At 56.0% G+C, this 25,414-nt stretch overlaps 1 protein-coding gene across 1 annotated transcript in view; it reads left to right on the top strand.

Annotated features, from left to right (window-relative positions):
* Window positions 1-10,288: 10,288 nt before the first annotated feature.
* Window positions 10,289-25,414, top strand: part of ALX4 (ALX homeobox 4) — a 39,871-nt gene continuing 24,745 nt past the window's right edge. Inside the window, exon 1 of the mRNA XM_044260946.1 lies at window positions 10,289-10,748. Within this exon, the coding sequence (XP_044116881.1) occupies window positions 10,289-10,748 (460 nt within the window). The remainder of the gene's footprint in view (window positions 10,749-25,414) is intronic.

The raw sequence follows: 25,414 nt of genomic DNA, 5'->3' as shown, positions 1-25,414 counted from the left end.
AAAAAAAAGTAAAGTAAAAAAGAGGAAAGTAGGCATCAACTTCTACTCCAGGTGCAATAATTAGCAAAGCCCACCTTGTTCCCCACCTTTAGCCCCCAGAAAAAGAAACCATTCAGTTGGCTTGTCAAGGGAAAAGGTGAGTCCTGTGAATAATTTTAAAGGAGACAAATCCTGAAAGGACTTGGCTGGGACGCTTGGGGACCAGAAGAGCTACTGAAGGGAGAGTCGTGTGGCCCCAGGACCGGGAGAGGATGAAGAACCCCGGGAACACGGCAACCAGGTGATCTGAACTTGACTGCACACTAGGTCATGGTGAATGAAAGAACTGTGCGTTCCTCCAAGTCGGGCAAATCCTGCAACTGTCCCAAATATGGATAAGAACTGAAGTGGAGTGAGCGCCCAGCCATGTGATCCCTTCCCTAGGAAACAGCAATACCCACCACACTTCACAGCTGGGGACACTGAGGCACGAGGTAGAGAAGTGAGCAGTCCGAGATCGCATCTGCAAGCCCATCGGGGGTTAGCAACCAGTTTTGCCTGGCTCCAGAGCCCGCGCGTTTGCAACTCAACTCCAACCTGGAAACGAATTCAAGTTAGAGAAAGTAGCTAGGAGTTTCGGCGCCCCTGAGGATGGCAGAGCAGCTGCGGGAAAACCAGCGGAGAGAGGAAGCTCGAAGCTCTGCGTCCAAGGCCCCACAGCGCATCGCTGCGCAGACTCAGCGAAGGCCAAGGGGGCCAGAGTCTGATCCGCCGCAAGCTCTGCGGGGCTTGCGGTTCCCTACGTGTCTCGCGCGGGTGGCTCCTCTTCGCCGCCCGGTTCTGCCTCCTTCAGGCTCCAGCCCGGGGGCGAGGACCCAGGCACACTGCGTTGCGGGGATCCGCAGAGGCGCGTAGGGTCTGAACCCGCACCCAAGACCCTCAGGGAAAGTGCCACCCCCTCGGGGCCTCGCCCCTGTCCGCTGCTGGCTGCACGAACCCAGCGCGAGGCTCTTGATTTGTTGTCTTTTACCCTGTCGCTGCCTTTTCGGTTTTCCAAGTCCGGGGCGACCTGGAGCCGTAGGTTCCCCCTAAGGCCTTTAGCTCAGCCGGTCAAGGCCCCTGATTCCTCCTCTCCCCAACCCCCGCCACCCCTAAACCGGGGAGGAGAGGTCGACTGGAGAAGTATCCCCAGTTTGCCTGCAGCTGAGTGCTCTGGGCCGGCTGGGACATGCGGGGGGGGGGGTGTGGGCATCGAGGCCAGCTGTGCGCTCACAGGTCCCCAGGAGGGAAGGACTGCAGGCAGGGTGAGACAGAGAGGGCCCAGGTCAGGTGGGTGTCCTCCCATACAAGATACAAGCCGCGGGATGGAGGGGGTAGGGAAGTTGGGAGGCAGCTGGTGAGAGCAAGAGGCATGAGAAATAGAATAACCACTTACTAAGCACCTACTATGTGCCAGGCAGTGTGCCAAACTGTAGCTGTCTCCCCTTCTTTCTCTGGTTTCAGGGGTTGCTCGAGTACTTCTCTCCGGCATTCTCCACGGCCCTCCCCTCCCCCTAACCCTTCCTCCCCCTCCTCCCTGCCAATCACAAGCCTCGGGATTAGGCGGATCAGAATGTGCGCTCTGGATGCCTCTTATGACAGGTGCGAGGGCCAGGATCCCTCCCCCGGAGGCAGGCTGCCAGGGGCTGGCAGTCAGGGATGGGGTTCTGGCGAGGGATGCAAACACCAGGACTGACCACCCCCCATCACACACACACACACACACACACACACACACACACACACCGCTAAGGTGAAGTGGTGGTGGTCCTGCCGTGACTGCCCCGACAAAGCTATGGGGCTGGGAGCCCAAAGCAGAGCTGGAGAGTCAGCCTGACCTCTTTCCGGCAATGTGACTTTGGGCAAGGGGCGTAACCTTTCTGGGATTCCGTTTGGGGGGGGGGGAGGGCTTACAGTGAGACCCAAGGGATGGAAGGAGCTGCTGCTTGAAGTGCCAGGAGGAGTGAGGCTGGGACCCGGAGGGCAGCAGCCACCCTGTTCCCCTAAAACCTCTCCTCCCCAACACACACACACACACACATACACACACACACACACACCAACCGCTGGCACCCACTCCAGGAAGGACTGTGGAAGCTTTGAGTTCCTTTGGCCTTTTCCTTCCTGGTGCTTTGAGAAGACCCTGGCTGATTATAGAGAACGAATATGACCCATTTCCCCAAAAGTGGAGGGACAGAAACTCCACATGGCCATTCCTGGTTCTGTAAGGCTGGGCTATGATCTTAAAATAGCAGAGTCTCCAGTATGGAAAGGAGGCAGTTACTGCCGCCATTACTAGAAAATACCTTAACTGAGAGTGATCTCATTTACTCCTTACAGCTCTCCCGGGAAGTGGGTACTGTCCACATCCTTACAGCTCTCCCGGGAAGTGGGTACTGTCCACATCCCCGTCTTACAGAGGAGGAAGCAGAGACTTCCCACGAAGGCAGTCGCTTAGCCGACATTACACAGCCAAAAAGGGGCAGAACTGGGATTCAAACTTGAATCTAAAGCGGGGTTCTTACTGGATCCCTGGGTGGCTCAGTCGTTAAGCATCTGTCTTTAGCTCAGGTCCTGATCCCAGAGTCCTGGGTTTGAGCCCCACATCAGGCTCCCTGCTCAGTGGAGAGCCCGTCTCTCCCTCTCCTACTCCCCCTGCTTGTGTTCCCTCTCTCACTGTGTCTGTCAAATAAATGAATAAAATCTTAAAAAAATAAATAAATAAAGCTGGGTTCTGGACCACTAATGGAATTGCTGCCAGGGCACCTTGCTGCCTTCTCCCTTTCCCTCCCCGCCCCCTTTTCCAGCGCCAGAGATCCCCCATTGCCACAGGCAGACTCTGCAGCCCAGTTCTGTCCCAGAGAGAATCCAGAAGCCCTCTCCCACCATCCATGAGGATAATACTGGGAGAAATGCGAAGTGTTGGAATTGGAGTCAACGCAGTTGCCAAGGGCTGTCCACAAACTCTTGGGGCTGGGGTGGGGGCAAGTGGACAAATGAAATCCTAGAGGAGAACTCTGGAGGCCAGGGCCCTGGAAGTTGGGGCAGGCAAAGAAAAAGAGTGAGGGGCTGTGTCCCCCCACCCCATGATGGGAGCAGAGTGAGGCCTGGTCATGAGGGAGTGTGGCTGTGCCAGTGGGTTTTGGGGATGGTGGGGAGCTGAGGGGGAAATGGGGGTGGCCCAGAGCTACACTCAAGGATCCCTAAAGGAGGAGAATCAGCCCTTTCCTGCCCCCATAAAAGCCTGCCCCTTTGCCTCTCTTGGTTCCAGCTTGGTCATCTGGATGATGGGAGGGGAAGAGGACCCTCACTAGATTGGATGGGAGTTGGAGAGTGGTCCCTGGAGGGGCATGTGGGCCTCTGCATTGCAGAGTGAAAGGTGCTTAGGGAGGAAGGGGTGAAATGCAGGTCAGAGAGACAGAGAGGATTTTGTCCCAAGGGGCCAGCTCTGCCCAGACTAGTGGAGTTTAACCTTTCTGGGATTAGGGACTCCTCGAGACTCTGCTGAAAGTTTTGAACCCTCTCCCCAGAGACAGGAACACATTGACAGACAGTGTAAGGGTGGCCTCAGGTCCTTCTGGCCATCAACACGTCTTTCCCTCCATTGCTGAAACCTCCATCCTCCCATCAGAGAAATGGGTGCAATGTTCCTAGTGCTTCGCTGGAGCTCAGGCTGAGGAGGGCAGATCCTCTCCTCCGGCACGCTCGTCAAGGGCAAGCCCATCAAGACACGGAAGCCTCCTTTCTGTCCCCTGTGAGGGGAGGGGGCGTGTTTGGGCTTCATCTTCCCACAGCCAGTCTTTTCCAGCCACATTTTGATACTTTAAGAGCTGCCTTCCAAACACCTGGCTGGGGGGTTGGCTAATGACATTTGAGAAGTATTTGTAGATTTAAAATATCCATGTCCTCTTGGGCTGTGACCCATATTCCAGGGGTGTTCCCGCGGGGACCCCAAAGGAGCCTTCCGGTTCTAACAAGGTCCCCTCCGGATGGAGTGAGGATGAAGGAGGTCGCCCACCTCCCTAAAGAGTGCAGATCCCCCTCTCCGGAACTTTGGTACCATGTTTTCCCTGGCCTGCCAGACCCCAGTTCGGCCAGCTCTGGCCCTGGGAGCTCTCTCCAGGCATGCTTGCTGGGGGAGGGCAGGGAGGCGGGCTACATCGCTGGGACTGAGCCTTCAGATGGGAACCCCAGCCCTGCGCAGAGAAGTGGAGGTGCGGGGCGGGGGGGGGGGTGCTCCGTGAGCGCATCTGGGTGGGCAAATGTGTACATCCCCGTGGGTGCGGTGCGGGCGGTGGGGTAGGTCCTTTGTAAAAACCTCTAACCCTCCTGCTTTGTACTACTTTGACACCCAAGACAGAACTGTGTGTGAGCGTCGTGGAGGACTCTAGAACGCCTCGCTTACCGCTTACTGGGCCCCTCGCCATTCGCAGATTAATGCTGGAAGATATGCCTCTGAATGCGGGCTTCCTTCCGTCACCCTTGCTCTCTGACCTTATTAAACATAGTGCAGGAGGCGGGGGAGGTAGTTGCTCTGGAAGGGCTCTCCCAGCGCCCAATTCCTGAGCATTCACCGTTCCGTTCACCCCGGGGATCGGATCGGGATCGATGTGGGCGCTGGTGCATAGGAAAAGGCGAAGCACTGAAACTCGGGGTATAGGGCCTGGCAAGGAGGAAGGACAGGCTGGGACCTGGTCCCGCGCCCCTAAGACTAGGTCCTCCCTCGAGCTCAAAGCTCCTAGGCGACCCCACTCCTTCTGCAGGGCAGCTGGGCGCACTTGGGCATGAACCTGCACCCCCCCCTCCACCGTGGCCTCGTAGTGCCTGGAGAACCTCAGGTGGGGCAAGGCCACCCTCCCGGCCTCCTTCTGACAGGGGGGGAGGCCGGCCAGAGGACAGCGCCAGTGGGGGAGCTGAGCCACAGGTGCCTGCAGTGTCCGCATTGCGAAGATGGGGGCGGGGTCTGGGAGGCAGGATTCCGGTGGGTCCCCGCCCGTGGCCAGGGCTGGCCATCCCTCCAAGTCCCTGGCCCCGCTCACTGTTATCACGCACCCTCAGCACTGGAGAAGTGAAAGCATGTCTGAGCGCCCTGCAGACCAGGGGAACAGGGAACCGTTCGACCCACAGGTCCCCGGAGATCTCTGAGAACCAGACATGCTTACAGAGATCTCTGACAATGCAAAGTGATCAGGGGCAAGGTATGAAGGTTAGATCTCCTGAGTCAGAATCCCAAGTCCTCTGCTTTTCTCGTGGCGCTAAGCAATTGCTTCACTTCTCTGGGCTTGGATGTTTTAATCAGTGTAAAAATAAGAATAATAGTACCACCATGGGGCTATTGTGAGGACTGCAAAGATCTCAGTGTGCAGGAACTTACTTGTAACAATTGGCCAATACATTGTTGCTAGTATGTTATTTCCAGAGTGTGAGACTTGTGCACAGGGCTCTGCAGGGCGGGGGGGGGGGGGGGGGGGGAGGGCGGCTATGCAAAATGTGTAAGATTTCTGCCCTCCCCAGTTTATATCCCGACTCTTCCTGCCCATTTTGCAGGTGTCCAAAATGGCCCTTCATCAGCCCCAAACTTCTGAGAAGTCTTTGTTGCCTCCTGCCCTTTACAGAGGGGCAAAACCGAGACAAGTAATCCACACTCCTGCTGAGGGGGGTAAAATCCCCGTTTTACTCACACTGCAAGTTGAGGCTTGGGGCAGTCCAGAGAAGTCCTGTAGAAGATAAACCAATCTGCTCCCCACCCCACCCCACCCCACCCAGTCACCCCCACCCCTGGGGCTAGGGCACCCAAGCCCTGAGCTCCACTGTTCCTCCAGTAGGGGCAGGAATGCAATGCGGAGAGTTCAGACCAAAAGGTATGGCTCCTGATCTGTCCTCTCTTTAGAAAGAAAAGTGTGTCTGCTGTGCCTTTCCCCAATCAGGGACCTTCTACCCAGCTCAGTCCTGCATGCCCGATCTCCAGAGTTCCAGCTCCGATCTACAGGGACTGGGCAGTGACTCCTCACCCCGCCCCCCCAGTGCTGGAGCATGCCCCTCTGCTCTTCATTCCTTCCTTCGTTTATCCACTCCTTCAGGCATTCATTCAACAGATATCACTGAGCAGCAAGCAACCTGTGCCAGGCACTGTACTTCCTGCTGGGGGGGGGACAGTAGCCATGAACTCACATTCTAATAGAAAACAGACAATAAACCAAACCAAGTAGATCAACAAACGTGAAAATAATGTCGGATCAGCCTAGATACTACAGGAAAAAAAAATAAACAGACAGATAGGACCAAGCAGTACCTACAGTAGTGAAGGAAGGTCTCCAATAGGAGGTGACACTGGGCACTTGGCCTTGACAAAGAAAGACTTTTCATTGGCACTTCCCTTTCCCCAGCTGTGTGGGGAGCCCTTAAAGGGGAAAGATGCTTCCAGCCCTCAGAGGATGAATTGTGAATGGAAGAAAAAGGGGGACAACAGTGCTGTGCTTGACAGGGGGTTCTGGGGTTCAGGACCTAAAATCAGGGGGACCGTGCTAACCCCCACTGTTCCTGGTACTTAGTGAAGGAAGAGGAAGTACAGAGATTGGAAAGCAGAGGCTGGGGCCAAAACCTCGCTTCAGTGCCCTTGGAGTTGCCAGAGGGCTGGTAACCTACCTACGCCAGGGAAGTGCGGGGAAGTGTGTGGGAGTGGCTCGGCTTAGTGATGGAGGGATGGAGGGATGCAGGGATGCAGGGATGGATGGATGGATGGGCTGCTGGATGAACAAATGATTGGACACACACAAACAGAAATAACCAGCTACACTTATGAGTGTTCTCTCCTGAAAGATGCATTTTTGGGGAAGGCACTTGCGAGAGGGGCTCATTGATGGTTTTCATGAGGCAAACATGACACCTACCATGTTCTCACCGGGGTCACAGGCAAACCCACACACAGGCTCGTGCTTCCTCACCCGCAGGCAAGTGCTCACTGTTTCTGAGTCCACCCATAAGATACAGCATAGAAAGGGAGAATTCTGGCTCTCAGGATGGTTCCAAGGATTCAGGACCTCAGTGCATCAGAGGGGCTCCAGCCTAAGGCATCAAAGGCTGTGCCCACTTGGCTTTGAAATTCCCCCAGATAGCTAGGGAAAGGCTGAATAATGTGGCACTAATGAAACAGGTAATGAAAGTGAGAGCAGGTAGGCAGTGTGTGGCAGGACTTAAAGAGAGGTTTCTGGGGAATATTGCGTACTTACAACTACACCTGTCTTGCACCCATGCATTTGGATGCTCCTGGTCTCCCCCTCATGCCCAGACCTGGAACTGGAGGGGTGGGGGAGAAGCAGAGGGTTCGCTACCACCACAGGGGTGTTTGTGGGCAGCTCCTGTGTGCATGGAACAGAGAGCCCGCTTGGCACTCCTCAGCCAAGTTCATCCCTAAGCCTCTGAACCACATGCCGTTTTCTTTCATTCATTCAACACACATTTCATGAGGACCTATCATGTGTCAAGTCCTAGAGTGAACAATACAGGCCTGGCCCCCGTTCTGAGAGAACTCTCCATTCTTGGCAGTCCCTGAGAGGTCGCAGACTCTTAATTTTGTTACTTATTTTCTGAAGAGGGGGAAGGATAAAGGAAACCAAAGACCCCTGGACTAGAACAGCAAGGGACAGTGGATAGAAACCTGGGTCCAACAGCTCCGGCTTTAATATTTTATTTCACAAATATTTCTGGGGAACCAAGCATGGCAGACACTGTCCTCTAGGAACCTCTGACTAGCAAGGTCAGGATTCACACTGACCTGAGCAACCAAGACAAAAACAGTGTCCGAGATAGAGACTCAGCCAAAGGGAGCTGTAGATCTCACTGGGAGATATGGGAAGGCTTTCTGGAGGAAGAGCCCCTAGCTGGACCCCAAATCGTTAACAAGATAAAAGCGCAAGAATGAGATTGGAGAATTCCAGATAGAGGAAACCGTTAGGCTACTAGACTACGGTGCACAGGCAGAACTTGGCAGGCTCTGAGAACTGAAAGAAGTCGGCTGGACTGGAGTATTTGGGATGTTGGGAGGCTCTTCCTCTTTTTACTATCTGAGGTTGGGAAATGCGATGGTTTCTTGGAGTTTCAGTCTAGCCATCTGCAAACTGGTAGGACAAGGTGAGTGATGTCACATTGCTGGGAGGTAGTAAGGGGAAGGTACTGTGGACGGCTTCTGTCACAATAGGTCCTCAAAAAATAGAAGATGACTTATATCTGCATGGCTTGGGTCTGCGGGCCAGAGAGCTTGGATCCCATGGGCCGCGGGGGAGGGGTTCAGACCTGTGCACCCCAGCCTAGGTTTTCGGAATATCTTTATTAACGAGCACTTCAAGGTAAGCCGGGATGGAAACCAGATGTGGGATCCAGCAGTCGGCAGCAGAGCAAAGAACAGCGATACCAAGGGAGTGGGGTAGGGGTGAGGATTAGTCCCGTTGAGGTTGGGGGTAGAAGAACAACCCCCCAGGTACTTTTTCTTTAGGAGACCTTAGGTGCAGAAGATTGATTTCTGACCCACATCCCTGGGTTCATGGCGCTCAGGAGCTCTCTTCTTTAAGTTTGCCCCTTCACCTCTCACCCCATCCCCCCCTCCTTTGAGGAAAGTCCTCAACCCACGGACTTTCCCTGCAGTTTATCAAAAGCTGCTCGAAGTGGTCTCCTTCGAACTGAGTCATTCCCCAGTGGGAGATCCGTTTCCTCTGCTCTGTTCTTTGCGTTTTCGCTGTCCCCAATGCCATCCCAGAACCGTGGAGGGACTAGCCCCAGCACCGGTTCCAAGGCGGGCCCACGCCAGGTGACCGCACCTCTCTGAGCTTGTTCATCTAAAATTGAGAACCTCCACTCGTCAACAGTTGTTGTGAGACAGCGCAATTGATGACCAACCCAGGGGGGAAAATGCTAGACGCACCCTAAAATTCTCTCTTGCTCTGGTTGGTCCCAGCGCCCCAAGGCACGCGCTGTCTAGGGATACCACAACCCACGGGCTCCAAGCCATGGGTTTTTACAGATGGAGATAGTGAATCTAGAGAGAGAGGAGGCTGCCTCACCTTTAGCCCAAGCCATGAGCAGGTGACAGAGCAACGACGATGGGACGGTCTCCAAACTCCTGGCTCGAAACTCCAGGACCAAAAATCCCCTGGGCTGGGTGCAAAGGGGAGGAGGACACAGCTCTGTCCCAGGACGGGATGGAGGAGACCAAGCTCTAAGGCTTCTGTAACCTGGCCCATCAAGGGTGTCTCCAGTGTTTGACAGCATACAGTCCCCTCCACACCCTGCCCCAGCGCCCATGTAGGGGAGGGAAATAGTTAATTGGACAGGAGAGTTGCCCAGCACTGGACTACCAGCAGCCAGGAGGTGTGTGCTAATTTTGTAGAGGGACGGAGAATGGGGAAGAGGGGTTCGAAGCAGAGAAAAAGGCACCCATGGGAAGGCCCAAAGCTGTGCGGACAAATTTAAAGGTCAGTGTCCCAAGGACTCTGCCGCATGGGGAGGCTAGCGACCCTTCTGACTCTGAAAGTGAAAACCTGTTAGGTGTTTTTTGTTTTGTTTTGTTTTGTTTCTTTTCTCTTTTCTTCTCTCTCCCTCTTTTTTTTTTTTTCCTTCTTTTAATCTGTCGCTAGAGTTTTCCCTCCCCCCTCCCCTAGGCCAAAGCTGGGACCTGCCAATTCTCAGCCTAGTCTCCGCAGTCCTAGGATCGGGTCACCTCTCCCACCCGGCCAAGAATCGGAAAGGCCCTCGGGCGCCTCCGGGTTTAATCCCCAGCGAGCGCGTTTGTAGCATCTCTGTACGAGAGAGGGAGGGAGGAGCAGGGCGTGTTAGGAGAGTAGGGAGGAGGGGTGGGAAGAAGGAGAGAAGGAAGGAGAGAGTTCAGGGGGGAAAAAATTCACTCTCCCTCTCTTCTAACCCGCACTTGAAAATCTTAAGAGAGTTTGGGAGAGCTGGTCAACTTCCCGAAACATCTGAATCTTTTTACAGCCCTCCGTTCTTTTCCTGGGCCAGCTGTGGGGAGGGAGAAGGAAGAGAGAGGAGGAGGAGGGAGGAGACAGAGACAGAGACAGAAAGCGAGAGAGAGAGAGAGCGAGAGAGAGAGAGAGACGAGAAGCGCGCGCGAGAGAGACGTGCAGGGAGGAGGGAGAGCGAGCAGGCCGGCGAGGAGCGCAAGGCCACCGCCTCTTCGCCTCCCCAAACTCCCGGCCAAGGCGCGCGGTGGCGTCCTCGCGCTCTCGCTCGCGCCCCCGCCCGTCGCCCGCGCAGCCCAGGCATGAATGCTGAGACTTGTGTCTCTTACTGCGAGTCGCCGGCTGCTGCCATGGACGCCTACTACAGCCCGGTGTCGCAGAGCCGGGAGGGCTCATCGCCTTTTAGGGCATACCCCGGCGGCGATAAGTTCGGCACAACTTTCCTCTCGGCCGCCGCCAAAGGGCAGGGATTCGGAGACGCCAAGAGCCGGGCCCGCTACGGCGCGGGGCAGCAGGACCTGGCGGCACCCCTGGAGAGCGGCGCCGGAGCGCGGGGCTCCTTTAACAAGTTCCAGCCGCAGCCGCAGCCCCAGCCGCCCGCCCCGCAGCAGCCGCCGCAGCAGCCGCCGCAGCCGCAGCCGCCCGCGCAGCAACCGCATCTCTACTTGCAGCGCGGCGCTTGCAAAACTCCCCCGGACGGCAGCCTCAAACTCCAGGAAGGCAGCGGCGGCCACAACGCGGCCTTGCAAGTCCCCTGCTACGGTGAGTGCACGTGCGGGGCGCTCGGGGCCGGGGCTTTGGAGCCCTGGAAACCCGCTGGGCTGACGGGAGGCCGGGCCGGGCCGGGGAGGCGCGGAGCCGAGCGGCGGGGGATTCGGGGACGGAAGACGGGAACCGGCTGTTTCGAGGGCATCGTGGGATCCGTCCTGCCACCTCCATCTCCCCACGCCGAGGGCTCGGAGCGGTTTGGGCTGTTAAACCCGAGCCGGAGTTTGTTTGTCCCGGTCCTCGCCGGTTCCCCAGACCGCTCGCTTTGCGCGGCTCGCGGGGCCGCCTCCGAAGCGGATGCTTCGCCCGGGCCGGCAGCGGCGTTGGCGCGGCGCTCTGGCGCTGGGGCTCCGGGGCTCCGGGGCTCCGGGGCTGCCGTGGCCTCGTTCCCCGCAGGCCTGGAGTCTCCCCGGGCGACACTGCAGGTGGGAAGCGTCGCAGGTGCCGAGCCCGCCGGGAGCCCGGAGCGCAGTCGGCTGAGCGCGCCCGGAATGCCGTGGATCAGGGACGCCCCATGGGTGCGGGGCCGCAGACGCCTGGAGCCATCAAAGACCCGAGTTCGCCCCCCCCCCCGCCCCCGACACACACACCCCACAAGCCTGGCTTCCACGGGGAGAGAGGCAGGCCTGCTGGCGTTCCGGGAGGGTCTCCTCCGGCGGACCTGGGAGGCGGCTGGCCTCGGAACAATGGTTTAGGACCAACCCGAAAGAAGGCAGGGAGCTGCCGAGTTCTGGGCAGCGCAATGCTGTGGGAAGAGGGAAGCTTCTGTGTCCTGATTTGGGCCCACAGGGAACCTTAGGCCTAAATGACCTCCAAGCCCCCTTGAGCTCCCAGGCAGGAGGCAGGCCTGGGCCCCCAGAGCTTAGCAACCGTGATGGAAGAAAGGGCAGCCTGAGGCCAGAGCGGCTCAAGAGCCTAGGCCTCCTTGCCCACTGAATCGGGATTGACAAGCCCCAAGCTGGCATCGAGAGCAACCCAGAGGGGAGGGAAAAATCTTCTCTGGGCTAGGAGCCCTGGATACACACACTCCCTGAGGCCTTGGCCTTCTGAGGGGCCTTGGAGATGAGCTGGTCCTGACACAGCAATGGCTTTGGCTTCACTGGTCCAAGCTGGAGGAAGAGACACCAGGACTGGGGACAGATAAGGGACATGGTGGAGGCCTCCACGGCTAGAATTTCCTTAGGAACACGGCCCGTGGCAGACAATTTCCTATATTGCAGCTTGCTCCCAGAGGCTCAGAGCAGGTTCATTAGGTGGCCATTGACACAAACATTTGCACAATCATACACTTGACTACACACAACCTCTTCCTCTTGAGCCAACGCAGTCACTCACTAAATACATTCACTCATGGGGCCTCACCCACAGTCACACACTCCCAAACCCACAGGACAGGACTGAGATCAGACTGTGAAACTGCCAGTGGCCTTTCCCCACTTCCTCCACCTTTCCTCTCCACCTTCCTGCTGGAATGACATCAGGCACTCAACTCAGATCACAGACATTCATGGCTCCGCACAGGTGCTCCTTCCCCACTCAGCAGCAAGAGGTTGTGAGCCCCCATCAGCACGCCCCTGCCAGCCGGAGCTCCCTCCTCCAGGCCTCACCCAGGCCACTCCTGGTCCCTGTCACCCGGACTACTAGGTGAGAGCAAGTCTCGGGCTGGGGGACGGGTGAAGGTCCACTGTGCAAAGCCAGGGGCCTCATAGGCTTTCTCTCCCACCATACTGGATTTTCACCTTTTAAAGAAATCCACTCATGAGGCTTCTGAAGACAAAGAGACATTATAGAAGAGGTCCCAAACAGCCGTTTCCAGGAGAAGGAAGCTTCCAGCCTCTCCTTTGGCAGATGTCTTCAGGTGGTGGGGAGGGGAAAGGAAAGGGCACCCTCTCAAAGCCCTGCTGGGCCCCTGCTCAGCAGCCTGGCCCTTCCCCTAGCTTGTTAAGCAAGGGACTCCTCAAAAGCCCTTTTTCTCAGAGAGATAACTGTGTCAGTGGGTGGTAAGGCGCCCCCCAACCCCAAGCCAAGAAAGCAGAAGTCTCATCTCCTCCAGTTTTCCACCAAAAGCCTGTGTGCAGTTGGGAACATGCGGGCACTCAATTCTGAGGACAGGACAGGCTACTACTGCTGCTGCTCTGGGCGAAGCCATAAGCTGCAGATTGGGACAAAAGGTGGCCCAGAATCAGCCACAGGACCACCACTCCCCGGAGGCCTGAGATGGAGGCTCCGCTCGCAAACAACAGATAGTTCTGTTTATTCTCCTAGTAGCCCAGCTCCCCTGGCCAGGAGATTTCTGGCCCTTAAAGAAAAATTAAGCACACGAAGTCTGAGAAACCAAAGCACCAGGAGGTTAGGCTGTACCCTTTATAGAGGCAGCTGGAAGGCAGGCCCCTGGACTCGACTCTGTAGATGGCCAGCAAGCAGAGAAACTGAGGCACACCCGGGTAGCTGTTCTCTCCCACACTTGGGGAGTGTGGAATCAAAAGGTAGTAAATGGGGTTCAAAGAAAAAGCCATGGGATGTTCCCAGGAGCTCCGGGAAAGGCCAAAGCAGACCAGGCCTCAGCCAGAAGCTCCTGCTGGCTGGCTGGCTGACGGCAGGTAACTTGGACCTTGCAAACCTCCCTCGGAGCTCTTTTGGTCCCGGGGCCCGGAGCTCGGTTCTCCTTCGGCAGTACTGCACCGGACGGGAGGCGAGCCTTCAGAGACCTTCTCTGGGACTTCAGCCCCAGGAGCCACTGCCCGCGCGTCCAAGCGCCCCTGGGTGCGGAAGAGCCGGCCTGGGGGGCTGTGCCAGGGCCACACCGAGAGGGCGCGCGGGGGAGAAGCCGCCTCCAGTTCCCGCGGTCGTCCTTCTCCCTCTCGGAACTGCGGAAAGCAGAGGTGAGAAGTCCTCTGAGTCTGCAGGCGTCCCTCCCCTTCCTAGACCTCCGTTTCCCTCTCTGTATTAAAAGGGCCAAGAGCTAGCCGACTCCGCAGTCCCCTTCGGGTGCCGGGAATAACTGGAGTTTACGAACGTGCCCCCGCGGGTTCGCGCGTGCCGCAATCCCCGCCTCGCGGGGCTCCGGGGCGCACTTCGGCTTTCCGAAGTCTTTGCTGGTCCCAGGCCCGAGGGCCCTAGACACGCCAGGTTGGAGAGCCAGCCGACGTTTCTCCGCGGCGCAGAGAGCCTCCTTCTCTCCAGAGTGAGGTCTCCCGCGCCTTGCCCCCGAACCCCGGGCGGCTACCCGAGCCCCCGCCGCCGCTGCCCCAGGCCTCTGCCATGCGCCCCTGGAAGCTTCGGGGAGCAGCCCTGCTCCATCCTCTTTCGCTTTCGATTCGGTGCACGCAGGTTTTCGTTGCTAGCCGGTGACTACCTTGCCATCCACGCGCCCCTCTCCCCCGTCCCAAAAGAAGCGCTCACAGCTCAGAGGTCCGGGAGACGTAGGCCAGGCCTGAGACCCCTGGGGCGCCGCCGAGGGGCTGGTCCTGATTTGTCGAATTAGACGCAGTGTTTGAACGCTAAGGGCATTTATTTTCCCCCCGCACCGACACAATTTGCACACCACGAAACGTGTAAACTCTGCCCGGGTCCTATTCGAAGTTTATCAAAGAACAGGAGTGTGGTTTTGCATAAGAGAAACCCAAAATAAGACGGCGAGAATCGGACTGGCAAGGAGCAGTTAAGAGGCGGTGGGTGATTGTAGGATGATGAGAGAAAACTCCAGCCTGGGAGCCGTGCCGTTGCCGACCCCGATCAATTTTGGGGGAGGGGGCAGAGCAGGAAAATGCTTTTAATGCTGTGCTTTGTTAATTTCTAGAGCCTTCAGCGTTCTTGAGCCGTTGGCCTCAACAGGGATGACCTTAAATTAAAAAAAAAAATGAGGTCTGGATTAAAGGTTTAGTATTTTAAGTCAATCGATTTGCACAGTTTTCTTTATTATAATTTATGTACAGCGCAGTGCACAGCTAAGTGGAAAGTTCGAAGAACTGTTCTGTGTGTGTACACTCGGACAGCTACCAGCGGGATCACGATACAGGCACGTAATGTCCCTGAAAATCTGGAGGAGGGTATTTTTTTGGTGAGTTGTTTCAAGAAAACATCAGAGACGGCAGAGAGTTGGGGTCCCCACCCCCGCGAGTGACGGTGGTGTTTCTTGAGGAGAGTGACCTTGTACACCCGGTCATTTGCGCCACCCGGACTGGAAAACCAGAAACCTTGCGGCAGCAGCCCCTGGCCGTCCCGGACTCACCGAAGCCCCGGGCGGTTCAGGCTGCGAAAAGCAACCGCAGCCGAGGTAGGAAAACAAGCTAAAACACGGTGCATTACATTTCGCCAAAGTCCCTAAGGACTTTCGTTTTGGAGAACAGCTGGGCACACTTTTCCGGGGATATTCCTTCCTCTGGGCCTCAGCCCCATTCCTCCTTCCTGCAGCTCTGCGCCGCTTTGTTTTGGTGGAAAACTGACATGCGAAATGGAAATACGGTGGCCTTTGCAGCAGTGGGAGTGCGGGGAGTTTGGTGTCCCACGCGCTCGGTGTGAGTGCGAGCTTCTCCTCCAGCCGGTGTGCCCAAAGCAGCAAGCGGGAAAAACTGCCCCTCCGGAATGCCGGAGGCTCTGGGGGCAGGGATCTAGGACGGGAAGCCAGGCTTGGTGGTGCTCCTTTTGCCCCAAGTAAAGGGGAGTAGGGAAGAGGGGATGCGACACGGTGCTAGGCTAGAGAGAGGTCCCTGCGCCCCCGAAGCCCGCACCCTGGACACCTCACCCCAGCCCCCAATCCCCTCCTAGGCCCGGGCACTGTTTTGGGTGGGGCAGTGAGAGCCCGATTTTGCCTCTGGTCGCAGCCTGCCAGACGCCATCTGGCCATGTGCTCCCGAAGCTACGGGGTTCCCCGTGCTTGGCTGAAGTGACAAGGCGGGTCCTCAGATTAGGAAACCAAGACAGCTCCATGCTGATACTGCTCAGGGAATTCAGAGTTTAGGACGCCGCCGCCGGTCCCCTTGTTCAGGGACCCTGGGCACCACACGCCTTTGTTGGGTTCCGATTAGACCAGTGAGAAGAGGCCCTCCTTCCAAACAATGCTGTTTTGCGGAAAGAAGACGCACCTCTCTCCAGCCAGCAAGCCCTCCCAGCTGCAGGCTGGGGCTTCTCTAAGTTCACAGTTACTTGTGGCCCCCAGGGACCTCCCCCCCACCCCCACTCCCCGCTGGAGGCCCCCTGGCCTTCTCTGGTCTACAGATGTGCAAGTGGGCCACACCCCCACCTCCTTGCAAGAATTCTCCTTCCTCACCTGGCACGGGGGGGGGGGGACAAGGTAGCCTGGGTCAGCAAGTACTCTGTTGCCTGACAGCCGTTCTCCCTAAAACGGCCGACTCAGTGGTTGGATAGAAGCCTGGGGACCCAAGAGCCTCCCACCCACCCACCCCTTTCCACTCTGGGCCGGGGGCATTCCAAGGCCTTGCCAAAGACCTCTACTCTACCCCCCTCCCACGAAGCAGGCACTACCAGCACCAAGGAGAAGAGGAAGGGGTGGAAAGGGAGCTGAGGCTTGGCTGAGCGGAGGTTCGGGGAGCCAAGCACTGGGGACTAGGGTGGCGATGCTGAGCAGCGGGCGGTTTCAGATTTTAGCTCCAGAGACAGATGGAAGGGTCAGCACGGAGCTCCACTGCACCCGAAATGCCTTTTTGGAGAGGAGAGTTTTACTGGGAAATACTAGCAGAGTGTGTGTGTGTGTGTGTGTGTGTGTGTGTGTGTGTGAGAGAGAGAGAGAGAGAGAGAGAGAGAGACTGAGGTGCCACCACCCGCCAAGTACCCGTCTTTCCAGGCCACCGAGAGTGAGAGCTGCATGTGCTTGAGTCCGTAGGATCTGCTGGGCGCCCGCACTGCAGCGCGTTCCAGAAAGAACGAGAGCTACGCCTGCCCTTCTTTGGATTCTTTAAGCAGATTGCCTTAGCGCGGACTCTCCGTCCAAACGGGGGGCCGCAGAGCGTGGGCGTCTGCCCCAAGGCCCTTGCCGATGGGCTGCGGGCGACCCAGGCTGGGGCAGAGCTGCTGGCTTTCCGTGCGCTCCGAGGGCCCTGGCGGAGAAGATTGGGAGGCTGCCTGCGGGAGGTTTGGGCGAGGACACTGAGGTCCCGAGTGGCGCACATGTGGGGCAGGGCCCACAAGCCGGTGTGGATCACAGCAGGTCTCTACCGCGGGGTTCTCTATTCCCTACGTGGCCTTGGGAACGTGGCCCGTCCCCTCTGGGTCTGCACTTGTGAAATGCAGGAGTTTGGACAATTTCCAAAGGCTCTCTAGGGGTTTTTAGGACGGTACCAGTCTGGACCCGCCTTCACCCCGTTTCCCTGGCCTCCCCCCAAACTGGGGCTTACACACACTTCTCTCCAGGAGAAATTGGATAGAGCGGACAGAAAAGTCTTCCCTAGAAGCAGAAACGGGTCTTGAGGTTTCCTGAGGTGAGCTAAGGGGATGCAGGGATAACGTGGGCAGCAGTTCCAGGATAAGTGGCCCTAGAGGGCCTGGGTTAATGCAGGTTCTAGACTCCAGGCTTGGACTTAAACATGGAGAAGAGCCAACTCTGGAGAGTCTTGGTGCCCACAGAGGACCAGGGCTGAGGCCTGGGGTTCCTGGCCCCTGTAGCCATGTCCCCTGTCTCTACTCAGGGTACCTATGTCCACACTTACTGAACCAGACTTCCTTCTAGGAGAACAGAGTGCTTGCGGGCTATTCTACAGCTTAGGTCCTTCCGGATGGAGATCCATGGGCATAACAAATATTTACTGGTCAGTAGAAGGCTGAATGGAGAACCAATGTCTCATTCAGAGTGTTGCTGGAGCATGGATATGGGGGGTTTTTATGGGCAGCATGAACCCCGTGGACATGTGTCCTGCCCGTGCTCACTGGGTCTGGGTCCTGCTGTCCTAACGTGTTTCCAGGTGTGGCCGTGGGTGCTAACGGGTGTGCACTCCTACGTGAAAGACACACTTGCACCTGTTGTACCCCATGTAGGGGAGCTGCGTACCTGTTAGGGGAGCACCTGTGCCAGTTAGGGACACCCCCAGGGCCTCCTGCGGCAGGCAGAGCCTCTGCCGCCAGAGCATTTGTGGGGAGACCATGACTAAGCATCCGTGCTCCACAGCCTGTGGCCTTCCCAGCCACGGGTCCCAGCTGCCCAGAAAAGCTGCCTGAGTGAGTGGCAGTCCCCACGTGGAGCCCTAGAGTCTTCCAGCAGCTCTGGCTGGGTCCACGCAGCCCACCCACACCACAGAGAAGCCTCTTCCAACCCTTAGCTCTCCAGTATACCCTCTATCCTGTGGAGCTCATTGCGGAAAAGAAACCATTGTGGGTGCCGTCTCTAGGCACGTTGCAGAGCCCATTTAGCAGATGAGTAAGCTGAGACCCAGGGAGACATGGAGCCCTGCAGCCAGGTTAGTGGGAAGGCAGAATGCACAACTGGTTTTTCCTCCTTCCGCAGCTGGGGGTGGGGAAAGTAGGGGTTGGGGGAACATCTGCTGGCCTCACCCACTCTCTTCCTTTGCTGTAACCCCGCCAGCTAGTCACACACACTCTCTGGTTGAGCCAAATAGGGCAGGTGTTTGTAGCCCCACTCTCCTGAGACAGAAGGCGGACTCCACCCAGAGATCCTCGGGATTCAAGGCAACAGTTGATGGGTGGGGGGGAGGGTCCCCCGTGGGATTGCAGGGACTCATCCTGCAATTAGGGGTCCCATTGGGACCCCTAATCTCTGCCAGGCTCCCTAGGACAAGTCTTGGCTGGGACCCCTAATCTCTGCCAGGCTCCCTAGGACAAGTCTTCTTCCCTGAGCGGTGATGCATGCCTGAGGGACTTAGCTGAGGCCACATGACCAATCTCTTCTGTGGGATGGCCACCGGTTGGGCCCCGGGCATTCGTCATGTCCAGGAGCCTGGCTTCTCCCCCACCAGACACCATGGATCTCAGTGTCAGGGTGGGTGTCCCACCTAGTGTTGGGACAGACGCCAGATGTCTGCTGGCGCAAATGCCCGGTTTCACAGACAGAGGGATGGAGATGCTGATTCTACTCATTCATTGCTCACCAAACTTTGTTTGTCACCGTGCCAGGCCTTGTGGGGAATTCTGAGAAGCACAGGGCATGTCCCCTGCCTTCAGGTCTGGAGTTCGAGAAAGATAGGTAACTGGGCAAGCCCAGTTCCCTGGGGCTGGTACTGGGATGGGGAAGCTGGGACTCAGGCTGTGGGGCGTGCCTGGCAGGAAGGACTGTCCTGGGGTTGGGAAGTGCCCCCCCCCCACTCCCAGGTGAGCCTAACCTTGCCCAGTAAGGGGAGGGCTCAGAGAGGGTGGGGGAAGTGGGAAGTTGCCACCTGCTTGCCAGATCTTCTCTGGTACCTGAACAGCCCAAGGCAGCTTCTTCCCATCCTGTCCTCTGTTTCTCCCTCCAGGCCTTCTCCGCAGAGCAAGAGATCTGGGTTCAAGTCTTGACTTTGCCCCAGAAATGGGCCCCCTGTCTCTAGGGCTCTACTCAATCTTCTCATGTGTAAATGAAGGCCCTCTGGGCTTGTCCTGCCTATGAGGGAGGAGGGTGGTGGGCTGTAAGGGTGCAGAGAGGTAGTGTGCCTGCAGGGCAAGTTCTCTGCCTGGAAAGGATTAGGAGCTCCACCCCCTCATGCGTCCACCCTTAAGAGCACTAGGGTATGGCCACCTATGGCAAGGAGGTGGGGGTTCTGATCAGGTTTCAGAGAGGAGATGGAGACTCCCAGGCTCTCCCAGGTATGGGCCCCTCAGTGTCCACAGATCTCCCTGGCGGGCTGTGCAGCCCCACCATCCAGCGACGTGGGCTCCCATCTGTAAAACCCCCACATGGCGCTAGGTGATTCCTGAAGCCCTGGGGCTCTGTGCTTTTCCAGGCCTGGGATCCAGGCGCCAGGAGAGAGTGGTTGGTCTCTCCGGGATCCTCAGGAGGCCTCTGGGCCCCACCACTCTGCCTGATTCATTGTATTGAAGGGGAAGGTGAGTCTGACCCGCAGAAGCGGCCAGTCTGGCGTGCCTGGCCTGGCTCCCTGCCTCAGTTTTCCCATCTGCAGGATGGGGACAATAATGAAGTGAGTCTGGTGGAGTGTGAGGCCAAAGGGGGTTTGAGTTGGCAGGGCAAACCCCTGTGCTGCTGATTCTGTGTGTCAGCCGCATTTACCCACCCCTGTGGGTACACCGGGCAGTGTACCAGATGTCAAGGGCGATTTCATTGGATCTCAGTCTCCGGCCCATGACATAAATCCTCCTGCTATCCTACTTCAAGGAGGTGAACAGACTCAGACAGCTCAAGTACCTGCCCAAGGTAGGACTGCTGGGAAGGGAGAAGGTAAGTGCTTGATGGCCCAAGGCCCTGAGAGCCTGAAAGGCATTCTTTTGTAGGAGGAGCCTAAGGAGAATTGAGGCCACCCTAATCCTGAGCCTGGAAGACTGGGTTTTACAAATATGGCCCCCAAAGAGCACTTCCCTTCTCCACATCTGGGGATGCGGTGGGTGGGGTGGTCAAGGGTGGCTTGGTGCCCGACAGGTCAAAGTTCTAGACTTGACCCTGTGACCTTGGCCACAGCTTCTTCACCCGCTCAAGTGTCCTGATGAGCTATGGTGAGGGGGGTGGGTGCAGGCATGACACAGGGGCCTGAAACTGGTCTGAGGGATTTCGCCTTGAGTTTCCAGAGGCCCCAGGAACATGCCAGAAACTCTACTCAGGGCAGAGTGGAGCTGACAGCCATGGGAGGGACGAATAAAGGGAAATCTTGCCATATCTCTCTTCTTTTCCCCTTTCTTTGAACGCAGACCTCTTGCACCCTGTTGGGAAACCATTTATCCCCACGGGGTTCCCTGTGGAGCGTGGGGGGGTGGGAGCGGAGAGGTCTTGGGTAGCCCCATTTTGTGTGAGCCTTGAGTCCTCTTGGACTCTGCCCTTGAAGGAACACCCCTTTGCCCCACTGTTTCCCCTTGGCTGTCACATCAGGGGCTACAAGCCAGGGTCCAGCTGCCACATCCAGGGCCAGCTCCAGTGAGATGGGTAACCTCCCTCCCCACCCCACTCTCCTCTTGCTAGGTCCCGCCTGCTCCATTCTGGGCCCCTTGTCCTCTCCTGCTGTCCTCCTGGCAGGGCCACCTGAGAGCTGCTGCTGTTCATGCCTGAGTATCTCATCTACTCAGCCCTATCCCTGGGGTTCAGAGACCCCCACCACCATACACACACACACACACACACACACACAGGAGATGTAGCCTCTCTGCTCTGGAAAGGATGCTGTCCGGAGCTCAGAACCCAGACAGGAGGAAGTATTTAGACCTGAGCCTCTCAGTGCAGTCAGCACTTGGAGAGGGGAGGGTGGTGGCCATGATTACAGTGGGCCAGAAGCCATGGGGGATGGGAGAGGCAGAGAGCTCCCTCCTCCCTCTTTGTAGAATGAATTGGGTGCTGCTACAGAATTCTTCTGCCCCCAAAGCAGCCCCCACAAGTCGAGCCCCATGTCAGGGAGGTATGCAGCATTTGGCATGAGTGAGTTGATCCCTAACCTCAGGGAGCTGGATGTGCAGAAGCCAGAGTCCCCAGGGGGAAGTGCAAATGGACTGGGGCTTTGTGGATACGGACATTTGAAGTGGACTTGGGAGGCTGAAGAAAAGCTCTCACTGAAGGAGCTGCAAAGGGCACTCTTGACTCAGAAAACAGCAGGAATAAGGGCTTAGAGTTGGGAAAGTACCTGCAGTGTTTGGGAAAGAGTCTGTGGTGGACACAGGCAGGATGGGGCAAGATGGGACCCGAGGAATGGCAGTAGCAAAGCCCAACTCGAGGTTGGCTTTCTGCTGAAGGATTTGGACCTGAGAGAAGCCCCTGGAGGCCTCTGAGCGTTGTGAGAGGCCAAGATCCCAAGCCGAGTGCTCTTCGTGCTACTTAGAGGGCCTTTTTAAAAATTCAAAATCTCTTGTTTAATTAGGGATAGTTTTTTTTTTATTGTGTTAAAAATGTAAAGTTTACCATTTTGATCATTTTAAGTGAACCATTCGGTGAGGACATGGTGTTTCCTGGAAGGAGGCTCACACAGCAGCTGTCCTTTGGCGTCTGGTCCGCTGTTGATCTGCTTTGAAGAAATGTGGACTCAAGTCTGTTGCCCATTTTGGAGTTTGGGTGGCTTGTCTGTTGTTGAACTGTAGGAGCTCTTTATATATTCTGGATAATAATCCCCCATCAGACACATGATTCTCAAGTATTTTCTCTCATTCTGTGGGTTGTCTCTCCCTCTCTGGATCATGCCCTTTTGATGCACAGTAGATTTTAATTTTGATGAAATCCAGTTTATCGATTTTTGTCTTTTTTTTCCCCTGTGCTTTCGACGTCACAACCACAAAATCATCGCTAACCCGCATGTCACGAAGAATTTCCCCTGTGTTTTCCTCTAAGACCTTTACGGTTTTCCCTCTTAAGTTGAGGTCCATTCTGAGTAAGGATCCAACTCTTTATTTCTTTGCATTTAGATATACCCAGTTTTCCCAGCACCCCTTGTTGGAAAGACTGCCCTTTCTCTGTTGAATGGTCTTGTCACCTTTGCTGAAAATCAGTTGGCCGTATGTTTGAGAGTCTATTTCTAGGCTCTTTCTTCTGTTTCATTGGTTTGTCTCCCTGCCCCGGGCATGGCTTTCTGAGGTGAAGTCCAGAATCCCAGAATATGGGAAACCTCAAAAGTCATCCTGTCCATCCCCTGGCCTCCAGAGTAATGACGAAGTAGCCAAAGAGATTCAGCCCAGGGACATGTTTGTTTTCCAGGAACTAGAGCTGGTAAGAAGGGGTGGAGGGCAGAGCCATTGGCAAAAGTGCCAGAATTATATAACCTTGGCCTCTGGCCACTTCTGAGAGGCTCAAATTTGGGACCTCCTCTTTCAGTAAGGTGCTCCCAGTGCCCCCTCCTGGTGGAGCAGGGAGGAACTCCAGGAGGGAAGTTCCCATCCACCGCAAACCAGCTCGATGCTGTTTCCCCTGCCCCTTGACTATTTTCTGTTTGATTCCCCTGAGAGGCTCTTGCCGCCACCTGCGTCCACCCCGGCCCTCCCCAATGCTGTGCCAGGAACAGAGCCTGGGGCTGAGGCCAGATTAGACATGATTCTGCACCCCTCCCTCCCCACCCGTAGGTGACCAGAGAGGAGGGAGCTATATAGCAGTGGCCGTCACTGCTGGGGAGACGGCCCTCTTGTACTTCTCACCTTGCGGCCCCCCAGCCCCAGGATTAAACGGACACCTGCTTGAGCCTGGTCTCCCAGTTGCCTGCCCAGAGACAAGGAACAGGTGTGCTCTCTGGCGTTCTTGGAATCTTACAGAAATTGTGTTTGCTGCCCCCCCCCATGAGGTTCACAGGCAGCCTGAAGCTTTAGATGCCCTTGGTTTGGGGGGACAGGGGTCTTCCGGGCCAGGACCTGGAAACAGATGTCAGCCCGTACAGCTGAAGGGCCTCAGGCAACCTGGCTGACCTCTTTGCCTCAACCTCTTCATCTCTAAAATGAGGCTAAGAATACTATCTGCCTTTAGGGTATCACGAGAATTAAATAAGCTAATAATACAGGTGAAGAGTTTAGAACAGTCCTTGGAACAGAGTAAGTGCTCAGTAAGTAGGAGCTGTTATTGGCAGGACTTCACTGGAACCCTGGCTATGTCAGGCTGGTCAGAAACTTTGATGGGCCCTTACGGTTGACTTGGATACACAAAATTGGAACATGGACAAAGGATAACTGAATGTACACCGGGTGGTTGACAAAATCCTTTGAAATATGGATGAGTGATACAAGGGTGGGGACTGGCCGTCGGCCTTAGCATGGGGGCAGCGAGGGTCAAGGAGGGAGAAGGAGGGCACCCCCAGACCCCTCAGAACTTATAGCCCATGTCTACCCAGGCTGCCATACCTCACAGCCAGGCATCTTGAACTGGGGCACAACTTTCTTTCTTCCCCATCTGAAAGACATCCCACAGCATCCGACCTGGAGGTCCCCGAGGGCGGGCTTGGTGCATGTTCATCCCTGCATCGACTCAGGGCCAGGCACAAGAGAGTGTCACACTCGGGGCCTATCAGGGAGGTGCTGCACCCACACTGGGCCCCAGCACACCCGTCTGCGATCAAGGGAGTACTGGTAAGCATCACCCATGGGCCAAGCCTGCCCTGGGATCTTGCACTCAAATCCCTCAAGAGGTATTAGGACTCCTAATTTACAGATAAAGAGCCCAGATCTCCTGAAGTCAAGGGGCCTTGCTCTTCTCCACTCCCCTGCCCTACAGGTCAATGCTCCTGACCTTGGTGACATCATGCTGGTGTGGCCGTCGGACACGATCAAGCATATGGGAGAGCTCAGTAAACTGGGGAGGCAGATTTGGGGGCAGAAAATCTGGGGGCAGATTTTCAATGTACAGCACACTGTCTTCCCTTCACCACTACAGTGATGGCCAGATCTTAACCGCACAGACCCCATCTCCCTCCTACTTCCGGAGTCCTCCTCAGAAGCAGGCCAGCCTGACGCGAGCTGAAGTCAGACCTGTAACCGACTGAGCCACCCAGGTGCCCCCATACCATGCATTTTAAGGCAGAGACTTATTTGAAAACTTCTTTCAGTCCAGATGAGCAGAAGTCAATGAAAGAACCATTCTCCAACTAACATGTAAATATTGGAATATTGAGAATGATTTATACTTGCCTACTTGTATGTGATGGGCAAAACACTTGGAACTTACCTACTCCAAATTCCAGCCTCTTAGATGGAAGCCCTAACCAATAGCTTAGATACAAGCATGTTCTAGAAATTTGGTAATTTTAACCATCTATAAAGGTGGAATTTCTTAAAGCTGAGATTGAATAATCTTACCATTTTCATCCATCTCAGAAAACTCTTAACTGGCAGCCTTACAATGACTTCAGCCATTATTTTTTCTCTTCTCGTCCAAGAGGAGAAAAGTCCTCTTTCTGGCTTTTTTAGCATACAAATGATTCTTTAGGTTTGAATAAACACATTCAGAGAAAGAGAACTCTTCATTTTGGTGAAAGAAGAAATTCTCTGCAAACCCACATGGTCCTTCCACAGGCTGAGACGTTCAGTAATTTAACAAGATTAGTTCAGTGTGGGTGCCTGGGTGGCCCAGTTGGTTAAGCAACTGCCTTCAGCTCAGGTCATGATTCTGGAGTCCTGGCATCGAGTCCTGCATGGGGCTCCCTGCTCAGTGGGGAATCTGCTTCTCCCTCTGACCCTCTCCTCTCTCATATTTTTTCTCTCTCTCTCTCTCAAATAAATAAATAAATAAACTATTATTTTAAAAAAGAGATTAGTTCAGTGCAACAGTATTTGCTGGGGGTGGGGGCATGAGGGTAAGGGAACAGGGCAAGACCCCATCCCTGCCTCCGGTGAGGGTCCCGTCCAATGACAGAGGCTGCCCATCTCCTCTTGCAATGCTGTGTGATGAGCGATTTAGCTTGTCGGGGCCATTAGGGAAACTCAAAGGAGGGTGTGGCAGGGAATCCACAAGGAGGAGGTCCCACCAGCCTGGGAAGGTGACAGACGGAGCCCGGACCTGGCCCTGAATCAGCGAGCTTAGTTTCTCTGTGACAGCAGCAAGTGGTACATTTCTGGAATGGCCCCTCTTACCACTGCCCACCCCAAATGCCTTTCCG

This window comes from Neovison vison, chromosome 7 (assembly GCF_020171115.1).
Source record: "Neovison vison isolate M4711 chromosome 7, ASM_NN_V1, whole genome shotgun sequence".
NCBI lineage: Eukaryota > Metazoa > Chordata > Mammalia > Carnivora > Mustelidae > Neogale > Neogale vison.
The sequence above is the reverse complement of the archived record's forward strand: the minus strand, read 5'-3'. Positions and strand labels throughout refer to the sequence as shown.